The sequence below is a fragment of the Lobosporangium transversale genome, assembly GCF_002105155.1.
Source record: "Lobosporangium transversale strain NRRL 3116 chromosome Unknown BCR41scaffold_51, whole genome shotgun sequence".
In the NCBI taxonomy this organism is placed as follows: Eukaryota; Fungi; Mortierellomycota; class Mortierellomycetes; order Mortierellales; family Mortierellaceae; genus Lobosporangium; species Lobosporangium transversale.
The window spans coordinates 26,500-50,867 of NW_019029029.1; the positions used below are offsets into that span (position 1 = coordinate 26,500).

The 24,368-nt window shown below is 42.2% G+C and overlaps 7 protein-coding genes across 8 annotated transcripts; 5 read left to right on the top strand and 2 right to left on the bottom strand.

The window, feature by feature from the left end:
* Window positions 1-59: 59 nt before the first annotated feature.
* Window positions 60-6,127, bottom strand: BCR41DRAFT_341427 (hypothetical protein). Its single transcript, XM_022022240.1, has 6 exons — window positions 5,608-6,127; window positions 4,354-4,913; window positions 4,186-4,254; window positions 3,894-4,084; window positions 605-3,797; window positions 60-487 (listed from the first exon to the last, which is right to left on the bottom strand). The coding sequence occupies exons 1-6, from the start codon at window positions 5,627-5,629 to the stop codon at window positions 269-271; spliced, it is 4,254 nt and encodes a 1,417-aa protein (XP_021876981.1). The 5' UTR covers window positions 5,630-6,127; the 3' UTR covers window positions 60-268.
* Window positions 6,128-6,379: 252 nt separating this feature from the next.
* On the top strand, window positions 6,380-8,186 carry BCR41DRAFT_361829 (glycoprotease family-domain-containing protein; the record flags this gene model as incomplete). The annotated part of the gene is made up of 1 exon (XM_022025618.1): window positions 6,380-8,186. Exon 1 carries the CDS (start codon window positions 6,543-6,545, stop codon window positions 8,181-8,183), a length of 1,641 nt encoding a protein of 546 aa, XP_021876982.1. The 5' UTR covers window positions 6,380-6,542.
* Window positions 8,187-8,406: 220 nt separating this feature from the next.
* On the top strand, window positions 8,407-9,890 carry BCR41DRAFT_312353 (hypothetical protein; the record flags this gene model as incomplete). The annotated part of the gene is made up of 5 exons (XM_022021082.1): window positions 8,407-8,663; window positions 8,779-8,982; window positions 9,103-9,301; window positions 9,414-9,564; window positions 9,709-9,890. 5 exons carry the CDS (start codon window positions 8,407-8,409, stop codon window positions 9,888-9,890), a joined length of 993 nt encoding a protein of 330 aa, XP_021876983.1.
* Window positions 9,891-9,940: 50 nt separating this feature from the next.
* Window positions 9,941-14,443, bottom strand: BCR41DRAFT_361832 (the record flags this gene model as incomplete). 2 transcript variants are annotated; one of them, XM_022025620.1, is made up of 12 exons in its annotated part: window positions 11,403-11,500; window positions 11,585-11,828; window positions 11,944-12,107; window positions 12,211-12,301; window positions 12,458-12,550; window positions 12,638-12,727; window positions 12,848-13,220; window positions 13,317-13,453; window positions 13,664-13,888; window positions 13,989-14,099; window positions 14,235-14,270; window positions 14,381-14,443. In XM_022025620.1, coding segments are annotated over 12 exons (1,725 nt in total), but the record flags the coding sequence as incomplete, so codon positions are not given. The 2 variants fall into 2 exon arrangements, with proteins under 2 accessions (XP_021876984.1, XP_021876985.1); XM_022025619.1 differs by lacking the exons at window positions 11,944-12,107; window positions 12,211-12,301; window positions 12,458-12,550; ... (5 more) ...; window positions 14,235-14,270; window positions 14,381-14,443 and adding an exon at window positions 9,941-10,554 and having other exon boundaries at window positions 10,692-11,500; window positions 11,585-11,811.
* A 348-nt stretch (window positions 14,444-14,791) lies between these two features.
* Window positions 14,792-16,152, top strand: BCR41DRAFT_341434 (Fcf2 pre-rRNA processing-domain-containing protein). The gene is made up of 2 exons (XM_022022241.1): window positions 14,792-15,647; window positions 15,731-16,152. Exons 1-2 carry the CDS (start codon window positions 14,862-14,864, stop codon window positions 16,118-16,120), a joined length of 1,176 nt encoding a protein of 391 aa, XP_021876986.1. The 5' UTR covers window positions 14,792-14,861; the 3' UTR covers window positions 16,121-16,152.
* Window positions 16,153-18,936: 2,784 nt separating this feature from the next.
* On the top strand, window positions 18,937-21,526 carry BCR41DRAFT_374489 (hypothetical protein; the record flags this gene model as incomplete). The annotated part of the gene is made up of 2 exons (XM_022026873.1): window positions 18,937-19,119; window positions 19,253-21,526. 2 exons carry the CDS (start codon window positions 18,937-18,939, stop codon window positions 21,524-21,526), a joined length of 2,457 nt encoding a protein of 818 aa, XP_021876987.1.
* A 597-nt stretch (window positions 21,527-22,123) lies between these two features.
* Window positions 22,124-24,273, top strand: BCR41DRAFT_425532 (major facilitator superfamily domain-containing protein; the record flags this gene model as incomplete). Its single annotated transcript, XM_022030598.1, has 4 exons — window positions 22,124-22,188; window positions 22,391-22,610; window positions 22,741-24,123; window positions 24,244-24,273. The coding sequence occupies exons 2-4, from the start codon at window positions 22,401-22,403 to the stop codon at window positions 24,271-24,273; spliced, it is 1,623 nt and encodes a 540-aa protein (XP_021876988.1). The 5' UTR covers window positions 22,124-22,188; window positions 22,391-22,400.
* Between the last annotated feature and the right edge of the window lie 95 nt (window positions 24,274-24,368).

Consider the following 24,368-nt stretch of genomic DNA (forward strand, 5'->3'; position numbering starts at 1 on the left):
ATAGAAAACCATATACCCTGTAACATTGCCTTTTTAAACACGAGTAGATGAATAGACACGCAGACAATAATAGAATATATAAAATATAAAAATTATAGGAAAACTAAAAAACGAATGCTGAGCGAAAGAAGCTATTAAATTAATATTAAGCTATTCACGTTTGCTTCCTATGATCGCCCTTTCTTCTTTCTCCTTTCTTCTTCTTCTTCTTCTAAGGGTATTCAAAACCAGCAACTGTAGTTGCAGTTGAGTTGCAGACGGGTACTGCTCACTCATCTTCATCGTTGTCAACATCAAGATATTGCAGCTCTGATTTCAATGTCTCGGTCTCCGCAGCCTCGGCAGCCTCTGCATCACGCTGAAGCTGTAGTGATTGTTCCAAACACTCGACATAAATCTGATATTTGACCATTTCTTTGAGCAGATATCGAGACCTCCGCTCCCAGTTGTTAAATGCCTTGGAATAATTCTGCGACTTTGGCAGAAACTATTTGGTTGTTTGTATTACAAGACAAAAAAGTGTTAGTAGAGCCAAAAGAAGAGCTCCAAACTACCAAAGAGATTGCATGAACAAATAAATAGATAATAAAGAGCTTTCACTTACGAGTTTTAGCATTGGGCCACGATGTTCTTGGTGAATTTCCATCTCTGCTTCCAATCCTAAAACGTATCGCTTTAGATTTTCACATTGATCCTCTTCACTCAGTTGTGACATACTCATCGTTGGTAATGGTGATGTCCATTCAAAGAGTAAGACTCGATCACCCAATGGTACGCCAGATCCACCAGTTCCACTATGCTTAGAGGATGTTGATTTAATCGATGAAGCTCGGCCACTGCCGCTACCAGAGCTTCCAAACAAATGGCTTCCATTTCCATTGTGAACGCCACTCACGGAAGAAGACGGTGGCGAGGGTGTTACAGGTGGTGGCACCGGAAGAGGGGGATTGTTTAGGAAATTGGAAGACCCTGTATATGATGTGCTGTTCATTAATTTAGCATCCTCGTCTTCAGAGTTGGTTGAAGAGGGTGTTGTCAAGCCTATGGGTGTAAGGTTGCTACTGCTGCTCGATTTGACCCCACCGTTTGGCACGTTGGTTGCGGAGGACGAAGATGATGTCGAGTATACAGATGTAGTGGAGGCCATGGTATTGCTGTGAAGCCCTTCAGAAAGATTACTGTTGGCGAGCAAATCCAATGATCGACCCCATCCATAGTCCATATTAACCACGCCTCCTTGTAAAGGCTCTTTAGAGGTCCTCGCAGCCCAGTAGTTACATGTCCTTGCCCAATCCTCACAGTCACGAGTTGTCGCTGTCTGGAACAGATATACTCCACCCGTGTGTAATTGTACTGCAAAAACATGTCTCCTTGATGAAGAATACCCTGGAGGCGGGAGAATATTAGTAATCGTGTGTTGTAACGGAATCTCATCTAATAAAACCCCTTGTTCATCAAAGGCCTGGCCCTGTTGTCCGTCAGCTTTGAACATGGATAAACCACCTTGGTCAAGGACTACAAGGAATTGTCGCCATGCTCGATGCGATGCCTTCCTATCGGCTCGTTCCAACAGATGTTTACGATGGAGAATGCCCTCCATTCGATATCTAGCCTGATGGCCAGGATGAGATCTGATATCAGAATTGCTACTACTGGCTGTAATAGGCTGTATGCTTTGTGTGTCGTGATTTGAAAAGACACTTAATACAGGGGAAGGTAGCGGCGAGCTCATTAATCGGATAGGACGCGAAGAAGATGTTGGTGGTGTCAGGCTGGCTGGGAAAGTCTCTTTGCTACTGCTCATACTACTTTCTGGGATAACAGAATAACGTGTGGAAGGGCTTTGTGACGGGTGATGTCCATTCTCAGCGATCTGGGAATTTGGTCGTTGTATGGCTTCCTGACGCAACTGCTTTGACCAAACATTGAGAGAATTGCGACGGCCCATAGCTCCGAATAGAGATCCATTGCCGAGATTTGCTGGTGCTTGATGGCTAAGGCCAAATGCACCACCACCTAGTGAAAAACCGAATCCAGAGTCCGGAGTAGCGGATGACTGAGCTTGCTTAGACAACTTTGAGCTTGATATCCCTGAGGATGTGGAGGGAAGTAAGATTTGATTATGCTTCACAGCCGAATAGATGTCCTTCAACAACGACTCTAACTCTCCCATCCACCATTTGCCGTTGCCATGTCCGCCATTAGCTTTGGGATCTGCCCCCATCTTCGAACTCCTACTTTGATGTGATGTGCTTGATTTCCAACTCTTGACACTAGGTGTCCTCTTTTTGATCCCTCCATATACGCTTAAGTCTCCGGATCCAGTCCTTGCAAATGAAGTCCCGTGGATACTGGAATCCTCCGATGCTCTTTCCTCCATTTGCTGCTGCTGTAGCGTCTGTGCTTGAACAACCTGCAAAGTATTTTTGACAAAGGCGGATCTTGACATCTTACTTGAGCTTGACTGCTGCACTACATGAAGATCTGTGTTCAATAAAAGAATTGAATAAGAGATGGCATGGACCACATCCTTGGTGCCAAAGATTGATCTCGGATTACAATCCACGTAGCGCTGAGCAAACCCTTCCAAGACTCGGTCCACCTCCTGTGTCTCCCCTTTCAAAACTAGTTTTTGACAGAGTTGACGGAATGCTACATCTAACCTTTTGCCTGAAAAATCAAAATTATTCATATAGTGTGTGAGAACCATTCGGTTGAAGGGTTTAGCTTGTCCCAAAAAGATTGAAATTTCATCCCGTTTCAAAAAACTCTCATCCTCCTTAAAACAGAGCCTTGAGCTCCTCTGAGCTTGAGCCTCTAGGGATTCATCCTCGTCACCCATGTTTGAGGGCTTGGTTAGCATAAGTTTATTGGCGTCTTTGGGACTCACACATATCGTAGCTGGCCGCATTCCAGATCCTGTCACTGGAAGACTGAGACTGAGACCACTGATATTGTGGTCTTGCGGGGTTTCGTGTTCTGGTGTATCAGAGGAGCGACGAACTATAAGCGCTGGGCTGCTGTGAACAGATGAGTCTGGAGTGATTAGCGATGGTTTATGTGGAATCTCCTCATAGATGTCGTGGGTCGGTGTTTGTAGATGGCCATCTATTGCAACAGCGTTAGTTGGAGTGCCAAGTGGAACGAAGATCGAGACAGGCCTCCTTGATGATGGCTTCTCTTGATCGAGTCCAAATAGGTTCTGGAGCGAAGTTGATGGCTGCTCCTTTGTAGGAGATGTCATGAGCCCGAATTCCGAAAATCGAATAGAATTCCTGGCATTTGCAGACAATGCTGTCTTTACTGGTGCATGGCCATTATTGTGTTGATGCTGGACCTCGTCACCTGACAATTTACCAGATTGAGCCAGTTCTGCTTCAAGTAACTGTGACAACCGGTTAGAGCTTATTGTGAGCGCAGAGGGGATAGGGACCACTACGTCCTCACTCTCTGAATCGTCTTCATCAACTGTTGATGCCACAGATGTATCTGAAGGATGTCTCAAGCCTATAGACGGTTGCGGGTCCCTTTCAGTATTTAAGCTTGATGAAGTGATAGGAGGTTTGGATGTGGTATCGGTTGATGTAGGGATGTCACCAAGGTCTGATTGCCTCTTAAGCCATGATTCGACAGTCGATGCAGATGTCGATAATTCCAGGTCCACCTCTATGTCCAAATTCGAGACTCTGGATGATTTAGAGATGGAGATAGGCACCTGATGGGACACTACAGAAGAAGCTGGCGCTGAAAAAGGCGGCGATTTCTCCTGCAGTTTTTTTTCCGTTTCTTTTTCTTGACTAGAATGATGGTAAAAAAAGATTAATCCAATATTTTGGATAGCATGTCAAAATATCTTTCTTGAAGTGTACGTGCAGACTAAGGTTTATTTTTACCTCATAAGGCCATCCTGTGTTCCAAATCCCATACTACTCTTTGCTGACAATGGTGGTAGCTCGGAAGTGGGGGTTGTTACATTGGATACAGGGAAGTCGCTGTTGACTGGCGAAGACGACGGAGATTGGTGACAAATGTCATTATGTGCAGGCATCGCGGGAATTGGCGGCGCATCCTTGTCATCAAAGTTCTGTTTATTTTTGTTTTTAAGTGGAAAAATGTAAGATTGATTAGCATGTGAGTGATCAATAGTTGTCCGACTTTGACAACTAGACTGTAAAGCCTTTTTACCTTGGCCAATTTCCGCAAAAGATTGCTACTGCTCTTGCGTACCATCCTACTAATGGTTCCAGCAGTTGACTAAAGATACAAAAAAAAAAAAAAAAACAACTTTAGATTGCATCCAAATCAAGACGATCCAAAACAAGCACAGTCAAACAGTAGTTAAACGGTTCTTACTTTCAACCCTCCAATACTCTCACTGCGCTTCCGACGTTGCTGGAAGGAGCTGGCAGTACTTGAGGAACTATGTTCTGACACGTGAGCCCTTAATCCTGCTCCTGCTCCTGACTCTGGTACACTTCTAGATGACTTTAAACCCGCCCCTGACTCTGATGCTGATGTAAAACTAGGGTTTGGGTTGGAGTTTGGGCTAGAAACTGATTCCGCCCCTGAAACCGCTCCTTGCAACGTGTATGGTCCGAAGAAGTCATCATGTTTGCTAATATTAGTAAGGTTGGGTGTGCTGGCTGCAGTTTTACTACCGCTCCATAGACCGATTGACGCACGATTATTGTTATTGTTATTGTTATTGTTATTGCTTTTATCGCCACTGCTCTGGTTGTTCTTCGTAGACGATGGTGGCTTCAACGCTACTGAGGATGTTTTTGGTGTTGGGTTTTTAGTTGAATTATAACTTTGAGAAGCGCCGGAGACTGTGTCGGCGGACGATTGATCGCCAATCAGAGACAGTGGTGCTGTCGCGAGTAAGATAGTCGACGGTTGCCTGCGTATTGAAGCTGGCACAATAAACAGAACATAGAGAGGAAGAGAGAAAGAGAGAGGTAAATAAAGCGAGTGAGTTCGTGAAATGAGGATACCACACACCCCTTTAGTATCAAGCAGAATCGGGCAGCATGGCAGAGATTTTCTCCTTGTCCAATTAAGTAAAAAAAAAAAAACACCACACACGAAACTATGGAAAGCCTTATTGTTCTACTACCACATGATAAGCCCAAAGATCCCACGAATGTGGGAATAGTGGGCTTCAGAGCTTTGGCGTGCTATTGCGTGTTAAAGGCTGGTTATACAGATGTGTACCAAGTTGGCAAGCTGAGTTTCTAGTGTTGTTTGCATAATGCATCTCACACGAAGCTCGCTTGGTAACACGACTTTAAACCTTATCATTTAAACTAGATTCCCTCAGTATAGGAATTAGACTAATGAATTGTGGGGAGATGCCATTATTGCTCTGCAGGTGAAGTTGTGTACATGCATTTACCGGAGATATTTGATATTTGAGGGGGAGAGACAGAAAGAAAGAGGAAGAGAACGAACAAAAGAAGGATGAGGTAGAAGAATAATTGGATGATCATTGTTTTTGAATTTCACACCTGTGTTTTGGAAGCGGAGTAGAGGAAAATGACAAACATTGGGAGAGGAGAGAGGGTAAAGGAACCGGGGAGGAAAAAAAAAAGCGATAAATTGACCTACTGTTGGTGTCTGTTGAATCCATTTGATTAAAAAAAAAAGTTGGGTATAGATATAGAGCGAGTGTAGCCAAGGATGGATGAGATTCGACCGAGGAAGATGTTTTGTTTGTTTTGTTCCTTTAGCGATCCAAGGGAAGGGATGAACAGACAGTGAGAAAAGTGCAGATGAGCGATGTGGATTAGGAATGGAGGAGAATGTGGAGAAAGGGAGCGATTAAGTGAGAGAATGACGGTGTCAAAATGAGAGAGCAACAGGGCATAGATGGAGTGATAGAGATAAGAGAGAGCAGGAAAAAGAAAGAAAGGTCAAAGGCCAAAGGGGAGGGAAAGAACCTTTCAATAAGAGATGATGTTAGTGTGAATGAGGGAAGGAGTTGATTGATTGTGTAAGTGAAATGAAGTTATGCATGTGTGCCGTTATGGGACAAGTTTACCTGTGTAGGTAGTTCTGAAGTGATTTTATTATTATTTCTTTTGTTTTGTTTGTTCTTTCATATTTATCCTTGGGCATACCACCAGGGGCAAGATAAAGAGAGAGGGAGAGAAAAGAGAGCCGTTTGTCAGTGCCCTTTTTTTTAGTTCAAGCAAAGCATGCATGCCATGTTTTATATGAATGTCTTGGGCCTGTGTCGATGTACTATGCAGTTTGCAAGCTGTGGCTTTTTTTTTTTTTTTATAAACATCTTTAATATCTACACTCTCCGCCGAAGAGGAAAACGACCTTCACGTCTCATTTTACGTTTTACATTTTACATTTTACACTTTTTCGTTCACCCATATTTTGCATATTGAATTGCTTGCCTCTCTCATTTGGGCCCTTTCTTCCTCTTCAGGCTCACCTTGAAGCACACGAACTTTATATAATTCAACCATTTTTTTTTTTTAGTAATTTTATTAGTTTGTTCAAATTAAGAGCTGATCTACTAAAAGCTGACCATGCTCATACGCCGATTCGCCAGACCCTACTTCGGAGCATCAACAAAATGTCTCTGCTCCACACATTCTGATACCTTCTTCTCCTCCTTACTTCGCTCTCCATCTCGATTACCTCGATTACAACATATTCAAGCTCATCCTCGATTGTTCACAACAGCAACAGCAACAACCCAAACAACATGCATAACACCTCTATCCTCCTCAACAATACCAACCAAAACTTTATTAATGCCTGAATCCTCACTTCCTAAACGAAATCGGCCTCTCATTGCATTAGGAATAGAAACTTCTTGTGATGATACCTGTGCTGCCATTGTAACTTCGGATCGTCGAATTCTTTCTGAAGTCATACGAACTCAACATCATTTACATGAACCGATGGGTGGTATTGTTCCTAAATTAGCTCACCATGCTCACATGCGCAACCTACCTGAGGCTGTCAAGGAGGCTATCCAAAAAGCGGACTTAGGTGAACGGGGAATTCAGGAAATCGATATCGTCGCTGTTACCCGTGGTCCTGGTCTGGCTCATTGTTTAGGTGTTGGTTTAAACGCTGCAAAGACTTTGGCTGCTGCATTAAACAAACCTCTCATTGGAGTTCATCATATGGAAGCCCATGCTTTGACAGCTCGTCTGACAACAACAGCAACTCTAGATTCAAAATTCGATTTCAAAGAAAAAGATATTGAAAAGACTTTATCACAAAAACAGCAACAACAGGAACAACATGCTATTGAAGCTGATCCATATCCTCCATTTCCATTTTTGACACTCTTGGTTTCAGGTGGCCATACCTTGTTGTTAGTGGCTCATTCTGTGGATCATTATACGACCTTGGCGACAACAGTAGATGACTCCATTGGTGAAGCATTTGACAAAACCGCCCGTGAACTTGATATTCCTTGGCTGTCAGGTCGAGCTGGTGGTCCGGGCGCGAGTCTGGAACAGTTTGCGAAGGAATCAAAGCATCCTCACCGATATTTGGATCAATTGCCAATTCCAATGAGTCTTCGATCAAGTAAACATGAAATGAAGTTTAGTTTTGCGGGACTCAAGAGTGCTGTAACGAGAATTGTCCATCGGGAGAAGGATTCTGCTGCTGCTTCCGCTTCTACCGCTGCTGATAGTACTATTACTACACCTAATTCTACTACTACTACTACTACTGCTGCTGTCATGGACGAAGAAAGGAAAAGAGATTTAGCCGCAGGATTTCAATACTGTGCGATTGAACATCTTTGTCAAAAAGTGGAACAGGGATTACATAACTGTCACAAACAAGGCTTAGAAATCTCAAGTTTAGTCATCAGTGGAGGTGTTGGACGCAATGCCACGCTCCGAAGAAAGATGGAAGAAATATGTGGAAGATTTGAACATCATCATATTGTCAAGCCAGCAGCAACAGTAGCAGCAGCAACGGCGAATTCTTCACAGGCCACTATTGCCCCTGTCATCTTATCAGGAAAAAAGCGACACGTAAGAGTGATCTGTCCACCACCCAAGTTGTGTACAGACAATGCAGTGATGATTGCTTGGACAGGACTTGAGCGATATCAACGTGGTCTAATAGATCCGTATGATATTGATATTATACCAAAATGGCCGTTGGACATGCTTGGAACTGGAGTTGTTCCAGAATAAACGAAGTATGAAATAGAATAGCATGCGCACGTGATCAAAGTACACGTGCTATTTAACGCGTCTGCCACGTATATTTTATCTGCTGGTTGTCGATGTTCAATCGTATTTAGTTTATAAGAAGCTTTCTTCTCATCTTTTTTCTTCTTTCTTTTTTTTTGTCATATACTCTTTTTCCCTCAAGTCAAAGTTTAACATCATGGGTTTCTCTTCCAGGACATTGGTCATGGCCCTGGTCTTGACCCTGACTGCCATTCTTTCATCATCAGCATTCTTTTCTCGAGCCTACGCTCAGTCAAATAATCCTTCTCAGGACGTACTTCAGAAGAAAGTTTCGCGTCTACAAGCCAAGGCCATCAAGAATAAGGGCGTTATTGAGCTTGACACTAACTCCTTTGAAGAAGTTTTGTCCAAACCAAGAAATTATTCAATGGCTGTTCTTTTTACAGCCACTAGCCCTGAATATCAATGTGTGCCTTGCCTGTAACGTTTAATATTTTGCCTGCAAAGCGAAAACAAATAACTAGGAGGTTGGATTATATACTTATCAATTGCGAGGCTTTTTTTTTTTTTTTTTTTTTTTTTCTTCAAATATTAGAAACTTTGATCCCGAGTACAGGCTTGTAGCTGCTGGCTGGACCAAGCTCGCCGATAAATCTCAGTTGTTTTTCGGTTCATTGGATTTCAAAGTGGGTCAACCAATCTTTCAAAAGTTTGGCATGAATTCTGCTCCTGCTGTTCTTTTCTTCCCTTCAGATAAAGCCGCCAATCAAGCTCCAGAACGTTATGACTTTGCGAGAAGGTTAGGATGAAATTTTTTTCTTTCACTTAACGCAAAAAAAAAAAAAAAAAAATACACAAGTCTAATACATCCATTCCTTTTTTTTTTTTTTTTTTTTTTTTTTTTTTTTTAAAATGATAGTGGTTTTATTGCAGAACCATTTGCTAAATGGGTGAACGCAAAGGCTGCTACAGATATTCGTATTAAGCGTCCCATTGACCTTGTGGCCTTAGCTGTCAAGGTTTTAAGCGGTTTCGCATTTATCGGTGTGGGCTACTTGCTCTACAAAAAGGCCACTAAGGTATCAGGAAGCAAATACTTGTGGTCGGCCATTTCTCTGGTAAATATAACATGCATCCTACCCATTTAATTATCTTCGATAAATATTTTTGTTCGTGGTTCAAAACGTGTTAATTTTTTATTTTTATATTTATTTTTTACTTTACTTCTAGTTCACTATCTTTATTATGATCTCAGGACATATGTGGAATCAAATCCGTAATCCACCATACACAATCCCAGGACGTGGCGGCCGTTCAGGATTTATTGCTCAGGGATTCCAAAATCAGTTTGGTCTTGAGAGTCAAGTGATCGCAGTGCTTTGTATGTTTAATTCATTGCAATGTTTTTTCCCTCATTATTGTTGTTGTCATCACAAAAGATATGCTATTATAATGACAACAACAACAACAACAACAACAACAAAAGACTAAACATGATATTTGCTATGCTTATAACGTTATATAGATGCTGCTCTTACAGGATGTGTGATTGCTCTCATTGGAGTTGTCCCCAGGATTGAAACTCCTGCCTTGCAACGAGCTGCAGTTTGGGTATCCATGGGCCTTTTCATTTTCTTGTTTAGTCTTTTGATTCAGATCTTTAGAGTCAAAAACCCTGCCTATCCCTTCACTCTCTTGTTCAAGTAGAATCGGGAAGCAAAAAAAAAGTAGTAATAATTGCATATTAAAAAAATTTACAGGCAAAAACTGGTGCAGTTTATTTGAAGTTTACTTTTTACATTGGCTTTGTTATCGGACCTGGACGATCTATCAATTGTCTGAAGTGGAAGGCTTTTTATTTTTACGTCTTGGATTCCGCACGCCTACTGGATGATGCAGCATTTGACAAGATGACAGGTTCATTGGCATGGATAGTTGAGGCAGCCTCAGAACTAGAACCAGAGCTCGTATCGGCATTAGCAGTTACTATTGGCTTTGAAGTTATATTGTCTGCAGCACGCGTAGCAGCAACAGGAGCAGCGGCAGTTTGGATAGAGAACAGCTTGACTTTAGTGTCATACCAAGCACCAAGTCCCTGCCGACCTAAACGACCTCCACCTCCAAGAAAAACTTGACTCCAAAGTAGCGTTTGAAACCATCTCGCCAGCTTATCCCAAGCAAGCTTATGAACAACGATAGGCGGGCGACCCGCTTCAGGTAGACATTGGTGTAGCATTGGAATAACATGGCTTCGAATGTGATCGAACACTTGGTGATCGTTCAAAGCCTGGATGGATTCAATTTCTGGAACGATATGGTGCAGCATCATCAACAATGGCTCGAACCGTAGGGTCTTCATCCATGCTTCGACCTTTTTTTTCCCGACAGTAATAACAATAATAGCAACGAAAAAAAAAAATAAAAAATAAAATAAAATAAAATAAAATTAGTTAATACCCTAGAATATAGGGAACAATAAAAACATAGCAAATAACCTGCGCAACCTACCCACTCTTCTGAAGGCACAAAGTCCTTCAAACTAGTATTATTTGTCACTGTTGTTGTAGTGGCCTGACCCTGTTGATGGCTTGGATCAATGATGGATAGAGTCGCTGTTGTACTAGTTGTTGATCTAGTACTGCTAAAAGATCCTCCCGTTCTACTATTATCAAATTCACGCCGCTCAAAATCACCACTACATCTATCTCGGATGGATGAGTTGCTGTCGAGTCTCTCTTCTGATGACCTGTCTTGCGTATTGTCGTCAGGGATAGAAGGAATCACACGATCTGATTTGTCCATTGATATTGTTAAACATTCATTTTCAGCTTCAACGTCTTCTTCTTGCCCTCCATCACCATCAGGAAGAGCTACTGTCGGGGTCGAGTCAACATTCTCTTCATGTACAATGATGTCTGTTGATAATGGTGTACCTTTCGGATGAGCGAAGAGTGCGGATGTTGTCTTCAAGATTCCATGGTCAGAACAAAAATTGGGGTTGAAGCTCGGAGTGTGTACTCCATTCGACTCCTTTCGTTCTGGCGTGTTAGATATGGATGAGCGATGTGGCGGAGAGAAGAGCCCTTCTTGGCGGTTGCTCTGTCCAGAGTCCTGTTGTGGTATTGCATTTTCATTGTCATGCCCAAGAGAGATCCGTGGCTCGCTAGTGTCGCAAGCTGAGCTTGCTGAGCTTGCTTTATCAGGTTTACGAGAACGAAACTTGTTTATATCGCGCAGTCCACGTTGCAGTGTAAACCCAGCCATTGTTTGTATCTTGGGCTCATACTGGACAAGTGTATAGATCAAATGAGGATTGTCTATGTGTTTAGAAGCGATTAAAAGATCAGTATATGTTTTGCCTGGAGTTTTCGCTAAAATTTGATTTAAATATATAAACTTACAAGGTGCCTGATAGTAGAGGATACTACATATCGCATCGAGGAAGATTCCAAGGAATTCATGATTTGCCTCTTCAGCGAGCAAGTATGAGGAAGATGCAAACGATGTAGTCAGCTGTAATAGCCGACTTGTTGAAAGGAGCGAAAGATTCCTGAGATAGGGCGAAACGTTGGCAATTGTTGAGATAAGAGCAGAATAAAGGGATCTAAGGGAATGCTTTGTGGTGGTGATTAGGCTGTACACAGACTATAAAAAATAAAAAATAAAAAAAAAGACTGGTAAGACAAGGTTGCTAGTGGGGCGAAAATCACATATTAGATAACAATAACCTCAGATCCTCAGATCGATATAGTCAATTTACACAAATAAGATAGTCACCGTAGGTGCCATGAAAGCGCCGGATCCTAACATTGGCAGGTAAGGACGCGTGCCTATCGAAAGCTTTGTTTAAGCAATTACCGAATGTTTTATCCTTGGATAGGGTCTGAAGCATATGTGCACACATCTGAAGAAGGCCAATTTGCGCTAAAGAAAGGATGTCACACCAAAAAAATGTATTAACATCAAATGAAGCAGTCATAATTACATCGATCCACACTACATCTCATGGGCTCCCTAAGTACATTACATGCTTCCTGCTTGTTCTCAAGCGAGAAATATAGCAAAATGATTACAATATCTAAAACCCGGTTCGTTTGGTAAAGATAGTCGCGGAAACGCTATTAGGAGTAGAGCGACAACTAATGGTGTCAATGGTAATGCATCTTGCAAGGGCAAAAATTATACAACACTACCAACACTTTTTTTTTTTTTTTTTTTTTTTTGCATTTCGCGTAGAACACCCTCGCGAAACATATTTCGGGAGCAGGGCTCACCTTATTGATCTCCAATGCTTTCCAGCATAGCATGAGTGTTTCATGATGACACTTGGCTTGTTTTGTAGATCCTGGAAGGTATGTGCTACTCGCCTATGTTGAGTAATGAGGGGCTCAGTCCACGGGCGTTTCAATGGCTTTATACGTTCTGCGATTATCATTTTGTTTGGTTTTACTCACGACCATCGGATTGCTAAGAATACGGTACATTCCATCAGTTAAAAACAGGAAGTCTTGCTCACGATGCAAGCGGGACAGGTAATGGCAGAACTGATTTTTGATAGCATGCTCAACTGACTTTACTGAGGACTCAGTCGTGAACGAAAATTGTGAGCTTGGAGAGCTCACATCTATGGTCTTTCTCTGCTGTTCGCTCATCTGAGCATCCACTATATTACACGGATCACCTAGCGGCTTCTCAATCACTCGATAATCTAACAGCGCCACAATGGTTTGCAAGCAGAGCATTGCAAGTAACTCTCGTTCATCACTGAACATGACATGATTATATGGTAAACCCCAACCAGATGGGTTGTATTTAAGAGCAGAATTAATCAGACTGCAAAGAACGGCTATTGTCCTCTGACGGTCTAGTCCAGTCGCAACAGTATTGATCCAGTGGTTTTCCGTTGTAGCAATATTGGCGGGAGAAAGGTACATGGATTTTGAAAATAAAATAAGAAGTAATCGTAAAACTTCTGTCCTATTGTCATCTAGCTCCTTGGAAGTACCAATCGGGTTTGACGCTCCAATGCCAGTTTCCCTATGAACGACAGGTGTACAAATGAGATGAGCAACATGTCTTGCAAGAAAAGAATAAGCCGGTGAATGAGCTGCTGATAATTAGTTATGAATGTACCATATGACGTAGCTCACACGGGTCCGAGTTTCCAAAGCAGTAGGAAGAGTGAATCCGGAGGTGAAGAGCAGATCCACTAATGATTTGATTAATAGCTGTCCATATGTAGGCCCTGTTCTTTCTTCCTGCTTTGGCGCCTAGACAATATCAACTGAATATGTGAGATATGGATTCTGCGGATCATACATTTGTCCTTGGGTTTTTGCGGCTCGCCATGAGGCTCTAGCTTCTACTACCCTTGGTCCGCTTACCCCCTGACTTCTTCCTGGTAGGTTTGGTTCAGACTGATCTTTGTAAGGCGATAATGATCGAGACTGAATCTCATTCTGTGCAGTCGAGACGGAAACACTGGATGAACTAAGATGATGCGAGTACATTTGATGAGTATCGCTCATTGCAGTATCAGCAGATCTCCAGAAATAGTGTTCTTCCCAATCCGCCATGTCCTCAGATTCAAAGATAAATGGAAATAGTCGGGCTAAGATACGAATGCAATTAAGGACCTGAATCGCTGGTGCATCCTCTTTCAAAAAGTCTCTGGAATTGCATAGCCAAAAGAGTCGAGCGAGCACCTGTCAAATCCACAATTGGAATCCGTGTTAGCCGCTGTGCTAGAGAGACCGTAAGGACATTATTATTTGAAATCTCTACTACGTGGTAGATCGCAATTACCTTTCCAATAAGGCATTTTAGGTTTTCTTGGGCATTATCTCGTACGCGTCGTATGTCCTGCGCTCCTACGAGCAAAAAAACATCATCGGCACATTCTGGCAAAGTCCAAAACTATATCCATCAGAATTGTGGCAACGTTTATGTTTAATGCATAGAATTCACGTGAACAGATCCAAGCGTGGGGTAGAAGAAAAGGGGAAGGAAGAGGAAGGTTATTACGAAAGGGGCCAGGAGCTAAATACTTACCTGTTCCCAGTAGTCGTTATCACAAGATGGAATGTTCTAAAAAGGATATGTCATTTCCAGAACAATGCAGATACTGTTTAAGCTTAGATGTCTATCTATGATGGGCACAATGAGCATATTGATATTTCTCTTGGACATCACCATACACGCTCTTCAAATAGACGAAAGACGCATTTTTTGAATGCTAGTTTAGAGTCAGCCGCTCCCATGACGAGCCGTGCCTCTTATGGAATGTTTTCGGTGAGAAATGGTTCAAGTAGATGCAATGCGAGAGTAACAGAGTCGGTTAAGGAACAAATGCAGAAAGGTGGGGTTAGAGCGTGCGAAGAATGAGTAAGAGAGAAAGAAAGAAGAGCCGCCTTTCTGAGGAAAGTCCTAGACCCTGCAAGCATAACTGAATAACTGATAGTGAGGAAAGCGCGCTGATTGGTGTTACTCAACAAAGTCGAGCTTATTTATCGGACTTATGCACGTGACAAACCGCCTAGACCCAATTCAGATAAAGTCACATCTAATGTACACAAACATGAAAAAAAAAAAAATAAAAAAAATAAAAAAGCAATACCATCTCATTGGTCTGTCGAAACCAGGACACCTACATTAATTTCATTCATATACTACTCTCTAATGGTCACTACGCGCAACGGAAGCAAGAATGCAATTGCCTCACGGGCACAGCCTCAGGAACTATCTTTACCCACACGTTCACGACGTACTCGACAGACCAAGGCCAAGACGAAAGAGCTACTCGCTGTAGAAGGTGAAGGATCAGAGACTGTGGAGAGTTCCTCCCCTACATCCTCACCAGATTCTGGTAGTCCGCTACAAGACGCAATAGACTATCCGCTGATCGACGACCAAAGCACAGAGCGGACTTGTGTACCCATTTTAGAAGAGATAGGACATGAGGGGGAGGAGGCAGAGGATGAACGCAATCACAGCATGGATAAAAAGTCAGATATACAGAGCAAAGTCTGCATAATTAAAGCTGGAATAGAAGAGCATGAGCCAGACAATGCAGAAGAAGGAGAAGATGATGATGACGGTGAGAGTGATGAAGAGAATGAAGAAGAGGATGACGATGAGAAAGAGAACGCGGAGGAAGCAGAAGAAGAAGAAGAAGATCTGGATCAGTTACTTGCAAGAGCACAGGAATCTTTGAAGCGGAAAGCCATGTTTGAGGAAAAAACTGAGGAACAACAATTCAATTTCCCAAAGCTAGAGACAGGTCTAAATACCAATAATACGTACTTTAAGCAGGATGGAGCAAAAGTTAAGGTGGATAAGAATACTGTTGTAGTAGTAGAAAATGGTACAGCTGCATCAAAACCCAAAGCTCAGTCAGCTCTCGAAACCTGCGAGATCAACATGAATGCCCACAAGGTACATGTCAGCAAGAAACAGAAGCAAGAGGTAAGATAAACGTGTCTAGCGTTTTACGAAGGAGAAGAAAAAGTTTTAAGGTTGCTCATTGCTATTATTACTATTACTTTTAGGAAAGAGAGAAGACAACAGGAAAGGGTTGGTTCGATCTTCCTCAACAAGTCTTGACGCCAGAATTAAAGCGTGATCTCCAAATCTTGAAGCTTCGTAATGTATTGGATCCAAAGCGATTCTATAAGCGAGAAGATAAGAGCAAGGCTAAGTTCCCCAAATATTTTCAAGTGGGTACAATCATTGAGGGAAATACGGAGTTCTATTCATCTCGGCTGACCAAGAAGGAGCGTGCCACCACCATTACAGGCGAGGTTATGAAGGACTTGACTGGTCGCGATTACTACAAGCGCAAGTTCAATGAGATCCAAGAAGCTAAACAAAGTGGAGGCAAACGCTTTTATAAGAAAGGCAAAGGGAAGCAGAGCAAGAGCTGGCGTGCTGGTAAATAATAAATAAAACAAACGCGATGATTTTCCTCCACCATGCATGGATTGTTATTGACATCAAAACTCCTCTCTCTAATGGTGGATATCAAGTCTGTGCTGTGCAAACAACATGTACACATGTGGAATGGGAAGAAAAAAACGGTCGAAATGTGGGCTCAGTTGGACCAGGCACCGCCCCTGTCTTTTTTTATGTTTATGTTACTCTGTGCCTTTTTATTTTTCCTATTCATCTTTCTTACTCCAAGATTTTGTCCTTCATCTTCAACTGATTGATCGTCTTTGCCTTCATCATCAACGACATCAACATCATCACCACCAATCATCTAGAACTTTACATCTTTTAAGGTAAGGAGACAAAAAAAAAAAAAAAAAAAAAAAAAGTGCGTTGCGTGCTCTTTTGAGAGCTCGTGGCATGGACATATTACAAATGAGTGCCCCTGTCCATGGATATAGGAAAAGAAAAAGAGAGGGAGGTGGACATGGCAATTTTCTTTTTTCCGTCTATTGTTTTTTGCGCACAACAGATTGAATGCAACTCCTTGATTAAAAGAAACAGTTGGATGCCTCCTTGGCATGGGCCCTTGTGTTTTAAGTGCAGAATATCGACATTACCTTTATTACATATTGCTGCCACTCTTCACTTTCATCTCCTCTCTTGCAGATTTATAGAAGGAGGGAGTAAGCACTAAAAAGGGGAGAGGGAGCAAGGGAAGAAGAGAGGACCTTGTTGTTGATAAAAATGCTATTACTCGAATTTGTGCGTGAAATGAATGATATGAATGACATTCCAATGGGTATCTGGGTTTTTCACATTTCAGCGTTGCAATAACTCTTCTCTTTTTTCAATAACCCAACCTCAACTTCATTCCATTCGCTCATTTATTCATTCAAATCATCAAACCATCATCAGTTCGTAATTGGTTAGAAGAGGAATTTTTATTTTCTTTATCTTATTTATCTTATTTTATTTTATTTACATAATCTGTTCATTCACATAGCAAACTTACGTACTCATTCGTTGTGTCCTGACAATACATCTTTCATCCGTGTTCATTCCGACCTTATAAAAGAAAGAAGAATAATAACGTTCGACCTTTCCTCGTGCTGTTTTCCAACGTTGCTTGGGATCATAGGATACAATCAAAGAAAATTAAGCGAAGGAGTCATCGCGTCTATTTGACAAGTTCGCATATTTCTCCATCCTTGGTTTTCTTGTTGAATTGGTTGCTTCGCCAAACAAACCAACATACAAAGGAAACAAGTTGTATATACAATATATATCCCTGCACAATAAACCCTGACAGCTGCCAATGATGGCTCAGGTCAAACCCCATCGTGCCTCCCTGCAACACTCTGCGATGCCTCGTTCGCAATCCTCCTCCTCTTCTCTCGTCTCTACTTCATCTCCCACCCGTCCCCGCCGCATCAATGTCAACTTGCCCAAGCACTCAGCCACGGCGGAGGTCTTTTTCGCACATACAACAGGTCCACGCACCCTGTCATTGGAGGCAGTCCAAGAAGAACGTGCTCGCTACGCAGAGTTGGTTCTGAAGAATGCTACTTCAGAGGTAGGCATCGATGTTAATGCTACTGGCGTTCATCATGTCTGGGTTCCTATTGTTGTAGTTCCTAACCTATCTAGTTCCTGAAGCCTTTGATTAAAAATACTTCTCCTTGTCTCATCCTATTCCTTCTATAGGCACTCTTGAAGATGCCCAATGTAGCAACAAAACCGAGAGCTGTTGATGACATCTTTGAGGTGGATATTTTCGGCAATCCCTCGCAAAGTGGCATTACTTGCAGACTGCCCTCTACGCCTCCTACGCCCTACTCCAACATGAAGGTAACTATTGATGCAGGCAGTCGTTTCTCGTCCCCAACCTTCTCCACACAGGTAAGACCCTTTCCCTGCAATGCGAATATGAAAAAGACACATGGTATAGATTAAAGGAACATCGTGGAGCAAACGATGAGAGATGCATGGCTGATGTCACACGTTGTGAGCGAGGAATGCTTATCCACACTAGTCCAAGTCCTTTCCATCCCATTGAAAAAAAAAAAAAAAAAAAAAAGTGTCGCATGTTGAGATGGTTGCACAACAACTGACCTTGTCCTACCACATCTAACGTTGCTAAAAATTGTCTGTTACTGCTTACTGCTTCAAAATACCCCAACTACGACCCCGTTTGACCTCTTCTTCCTTTTTGTCTCTTATGACTATAGCGCCCAGGCATGAGCCGTAAGCGATTCAGCCAGGTTCCCAGTACCCATGGTATGAGCATCGGTAAGGTTATTACATCAATGTGCCCTGACCTCTTTTGTCTGTGCATTCTTTAACCCGCCACTATCCACTGCGGTTATTGGATTGTTTTTTTTTTCTTCGCGTGTAATCTCCCATGTGTCTTTTAATGCAGATCTTCCCGTTTCCATTCCATGCCTTTACTTTTTATTTTGGATGTTAAACAAAAAAAGTGTGTTTTTGCTCATCTTTTCCCTCTTGTTTCCCCCTCTCTTTTCTTTTCCCCCCCCCCTGGTAGTTTTTTTTTTTTTTTTTTTTTTTTTCTATTTCTGTTCCCTCTCTTTTTTTTTTCTCTTTTTCTTTTTCTTTTGTTTTTTCTCCTTTTCTCTTCTCTTTTTCTTTTTTATCTTTTACTTCATCTATAATCCCAACCCCAACCCCTCAACCCCCCATCCTACTGGTCCCTTTCCCTCTACAATTGACAGCTACCTTTGTATTTTTAAAAACCCGATTACCCATTTACATTTTACATTTGCACTAACAATCACACCTTGATAAACACACTCTCTCTCTCAAACCAATGGACAATACCGTGATAGACACTGATAAGGACGATGTATACTCCAAGCGTAGAAGCAGCATGAACCCTTTGGCTGCCACATTTACCCCTACTTTCCCCAAGCCAACCCTCTTAGACTGTGCTGCATCTGACCACGATAGCGACGTTGGTCCTTCGTCAGAAGTCTGCATCTCGGATTCACGGGTAAGAACTAGTCTCCGTAGTCTCCACATGACTCCACTGAAAACAAGCGAATTTTGAAACACTGGTCTATTCCTGTATACCAATTTAAACTTTTTCTTTTTTTACCTTTGTCTGTATGTCTGTATGTCCTTAGGAGTCACTCGTCAATGGTCTCGGCATATCTTCTCCATCGGCCTCCATCACATCTGGCCAACAATCACAACACAACTTGACTGAGGCCCTCTCACCTACTGCACTCTTACGTCAAGATCGTCCCATATTTACAAATGCTTCGCCTATGACTACTACAACGGCCTCCATGTCTACCACCAATACCACCACTACCACCACTGCTGAGTTTGATCCAGAAGAGTTCCGAATCAGCTTGATGCGTCAAATCTCTGACAAGTTCTCAACCTTACCCTTGTCCCCTACCGTTTTGGATCAGAATGGCTCCCCTGTATCGAACTCTGGTTCCAACAATGGTAATGGCAATAGCAACACTCATGCTCTCGAGACAACAATCATTCAACTGAAAAAGACGTTACGCGCTACAAACACTGAATTGGATCGACTCAAGGACAAGAATCAAGAGCTACTTGAAAAAAACCATAAGTTGGAGTTACAACATCTTGAGGCCACTCATCAAGTCGCTAGACTTCAAGACTTTGAGCTGAATAATCAATTTCTACTATCAAGAGTCAAAGAGTTGGAATCTTCTACAGGCTCATCCTTGGATTCGGCTTTAGAAACTGCATCGATGAGTGGACGTCGTCAGAATAGCACTTCGATCGCACAAAGCCAAAATCAGCAGCAGATCCAGAAACTTTTGCGTGAAATCGCTGCTCTTACACAAGAGAGAGATGCACTCAAGATTCGGTCCTGGGAACTTGAAAAAAAACCCTTTGCGCATCAACACCAGCATGAGGTTCGCTCCGCTCATTTTATTGATCTTGAGAACGAGCGCAATCGCCTTATTGAGGAATTGGGCCAAAAAACCGTTGCCATGGAGGATCTTTGGAATAAGAATGAGGCCTTGACTTTGCGAGCGAAGGAATATGAGAAACGAGTCTGGGAACTAGAAGGTCAAGTCGCTGCTCTCGAAGCCGATTGTGCTTCGCTGCCACTGATCCGTTCAGAGTTGGTTGAAATGGAAGCACGTGCAGAGGCTGCAGATGCGCTCGTCGAAAAGTTGCAAGATTTTGAAGGCCAAGTCGCACTAGTGAAAACCTTACAAGAGCGTATTAATGAATTGGAAACAACCAATGCAGAGCTGGAACATTCCAACCGAGATTTGTCAGAGAAACTCAACTTTGCCAACAATCAGCATACATTGCTTGCTAAAGAATTCGAATCATTTAGATCAAAGGATAAAGATGATCGTCGACTCGAATATTTGGTTTCACGAAACCGAGAACTTGAGACACTTCTGGCAGAGCAGTCCAAACTATCGCCTGATTATAAGGAGGACTACGAAAAGCTGTCTGCAGAGATGGAGAAGCTCAAGCTTAGGGTGCCACAGCTCGAGGGTCAAGCCAAGCAGGCTGCTCTATGGCGAAATAAGTCATTACAGCTGGAGAAACAGATCAAGACCATGGAGGAAAATGAACCAAGGCTGGGAGAGATGCAACAACTTCATGAACGCAACATGTTCTTGGAGGGTGAATTGGGTGAGTTGGAGCAGTTGAGAGCACGTGCGTTGGAGCTTGAACATGAGCTTGAAGGAGCTAAAGCAAGATTAATCCAGCTTGAGACTAATAAGTCAAGAATGAACTCGGTTTCAGGTCTCAAACTTCAGTCACGGGCACGTTCTGGCTCAGTGGCTCAACATGGTCCACCAAATCTTCAACCTCAGCTACAACTACTGCAACAACAACAGCAGCAGCAGCAGCAGGCTCCGCTGGCCCCACAGCTTCAAACCCAAACTCAGCCATCCGAGGAGAATGAGGCTGAGAAGGCAGCAGCTGTGAACCTGAGGATCAAGACTGCAGGAAACACGCTTAGCCATCATCTTACGCGTTCCTCTTCTCAATCCATTAGTTCTATGGATGGTGTCCTGTCCTCTCCTAGATCACCAAAGCGAGAGTTCCCTGCTGCGACGGTAATGGTTGGAGGTACACCTACTCCAACGACCGCAACATGGCCATCAGGACGTATGAGTATGAGCAACTCGTCTCATAGGATGAGTACCAGTTCTAGTACGAGTACGGCCACGGTCGTGAGCAACACAGGTAGCCCGGGTCAACATCTAAAGTCTCTTCAACATGGCTATTCTGCACCGGTGAGTCCCGATGAGTCAGAAGAGGAGATGGATTACTGCAAGAAGGAAGCAAATGCTGCTACTTCTGCTACTGATGGAGCAACAATCTCAGGAGCAATGTTGACAGAAGAACCCAAGTCGTTACCTATTACTTCAGAAGTTAATTAGATTAGAAATGTAGACTGACTGAAGTTTTACTTGACATTATTGTTTATCATCATTATTGCCTTTTTTTTTTTTTACAATTGTTGCTTTCATTATTACTATGAGTATGACAAAAAAAAAAAAGTTGAATATACATATTATACATAGCTATACTACAGATACCAAAAAAAAAAAAAAAAAAAAAAAATGAAGAAAGAATTATCATGACAATGATGCGCCAAAATGGTGTGAGAGAGATGTAATACATGCATGAGCATGGGCCTTTCAATTCTCCTTTTTTTTTTTGCGAAGCACTCCCACAAAAAAAAAAAATCTGCCCCTAGACTGTGCAATGAGATAGGGTTGTATGTGGTTATGTGCATCCTTCATCAAAATCTGATTAAATTCAGAGATTGATCAAAGAGTAAAAAGAAAAAGAAAGGCTCTGGGCCTGCCTTTAATGAATCTCCCCCAACATGGCCATAATAGGATACAAATAAACCTTCAATGATTTGACCCATGCATGCTATTCCATGCCATGCTTATTGTTTTTTTTTTTTTCTTGGATAAATAGAGACCAAATCCCCTTTCGTTTTGCTACTGCTCATCTTTGTCTTTGTCTTTATCTTCCACTTCCTATCCCTTCCAGTTTATCACTATCCTTGTTATTTGTTCTTAAAACAAAGGTAAAGAAGGAATACTAGCCCACATCCTGGCTGTCCATCTTTGTTCATATGAACCAAATATGCTTTCTGCTTAAGTTGCCAGGCGTTATATGACTGCATTATTGCTTTTATTTTTTATTTTTTAGATATATTCTCTGATATATTATTCTCGCATGCATTGTATTGATGTTAGAATATACTTTTTCTTCTCTTTTTAATATAGTAAGATCAACATGGATTCTAGGACATTGACAAAGCTTCCTCGAAATATGCTCTACTGTGGATTGGTAGCATCGCTGACATCTTTTTCAATCGGATACGTGATCGGCTCACCCAACATTCCAGAGAACTCCATTCGAGGCAAAGATGGTAGCTGTGGACCTAATCCTTACACAATCCAAGCTGGTTTCCCTAATTGTCTAGAGTTTTCTGATCTCATATGGGTAATACTCTGGTTTTTTTTTTTTTTTTTTTTTTTTTTTTTTTTTTTGGAATCTAACCAATCTCTTTTATTTTCCTCATTCATCGATTGGTTCCTCCTTTAATACGATTCTCACCCCATCGCCACTTTAGGGATTCGCAGTGGGCTCGTTCTGTATAGGAGCCTGCATAGGAGGATTTGTCGGTGGGGATATACAGAATCGTGTCGGACGAATCAGATCGTTGATGATCACCAACTTTGTTCTCATTCTCGGCTCCCTTATCCTCAGCTTAACCTATCATCAGATCCAATTTATTGTCGGACGTATCGTCGTTGGTTTGGCTTGTGGATTGGGCAGTGTAGTCACCCCTACTTATTTGGGTGAGATCTCGACCACGTCTGGCAGAGGCTTCTTGGGTGCTCTTTATCAACTCTTTATTCTCATTGGATTGGTTCTTTCCAATTTTATTGGTCTAGCGTGGGCTTCACCCCCAGGTTGGCGCATCGTCTTTGCTGTGAACGCAATCCCTGCTCTCCTTCAAGCTTTTGTCCTTTTCACCTTGGTTGAAAGCCCTAGGTACCTGGTCTCGAAACAGCGCCTTGAGGAAGCCCATCTATCCCTTCAGAAACTTCGAGGTCCTGTTGAGGAAGTCGATGTGAGTCAAGAGTTGGATGATATGGTGCTCTTACTTCTAGGGATTCAAAGCAAACAAGGACAACAACAGCAACAGCAACAGCAACAGCAACAGCAACAGCAACGACGTGAAGAGGGAAATGGAGAAAAAGACAAAGCAACCTCCTTAAAAGATACAGGCTCATCAGAGAAAATTCACCATTCCTTAACGATTACAGAGAGCGAATCCAGTATTTTACATCTCTCAAAACCAACGACTCAAGAGTCGTATGGAATCTTTCAGCTCCTCCGATCCGAGTGTCGTGGTTTAGCCCTGATAGGCGTTACAATTCATTTCCTTCAACAAGCATCAGGCATCAACGGCCTAGTGTATTACTCGACTTCATTCCTTGCTAATGTCTTTGGATCAGAAAATTCAAAATATATCACCATTGGCATTTCCTGCTGTAGTTTACTAGTCTGTATCTTGTCAGTCTATCTAGTCGATCGATTCCCCCGCAAGTCTCTCATGCTCACTTCCTTCATCGGTCTCAGTCTGTCTGCGATCCTTGTTATTATCAGCACATACTTTGATCTGAGTTATCTTATTGTCGTGGCCGTCTTTATGTATTTTATCGCCTTCAATATGGCTTTAGGCCCTATCCCCTGGTTATTAGTGTCAGAGATGCTACCAACGTATGCGTTATCACCTGCGTCCAGTATAGCTACAGGGGTGAACTGGGGGACCAACTTTATCGTCGGATTAGTCTTTCCATCCATGACAAGAGTGTTGGGCAATGGAACATTCTTTGTCTTTGGTGCCTTTAATATCTTTGGTATTTTTTATGTTTGGTATATTGTTCCAGAGACGAAAGGTCGCTCAGTCGAAATGGTCATGGCAGAAAAGGGTGTTGCACCACGTGTAAAATAAAACGAGACGTTCTCTCTTTCTTCACTTGCTTCTTTTACATTATCAACAATACATATTCATATCCATAGGAATGCTAGCAACATGATAAAAGCAACACAATGATAATTTCAGGTACCAAAATCTCCTTGGAAGGATACCTAGGTCAATTAGAGTCAATCTTTTTTTTTTTTTTTTTTTTTTTTTTTAATGTGTTGGCTGGCACATTTTCTATGACATTGGTTTCTTTTTTTTCAGTC

Coding starts and splice junctions, on each gene's coding strand:
- BCR41DRAFT_341434 (XM_022022241.1), top strand. CDS start 14,862: ATGGTCACTACGCGCAACGGAAGCAAGAATGCAATTGCCTCACGGGCA. Junction 15,648..15,730: donor GCAAGAAACAGAAGCAAGAG/GTAAGATAAACG, acceptor TATTACTTTTAG/GAAAGAGAGAAGACAACAGG.
- BCR41DRAFT_341427 (XM_022022240.1), bottom strand. CDS start 5,629: ATGGATTCAACAGACACCAACA. Junction 4,255..4,353: donor AGAGTATTGGAGGGTTGAAA/GTAAGAACCGTT, acceptor TTGTATCTTTAG/TCAACTGCTGGAACCATTAG. Junction 4,085..4,185: donor TTTTGCGGAAATTGGCCAAG/GTAAAAAGGCTT, acceptor AAAAATAAACAG/AACTTTGATGACAAGGATGC.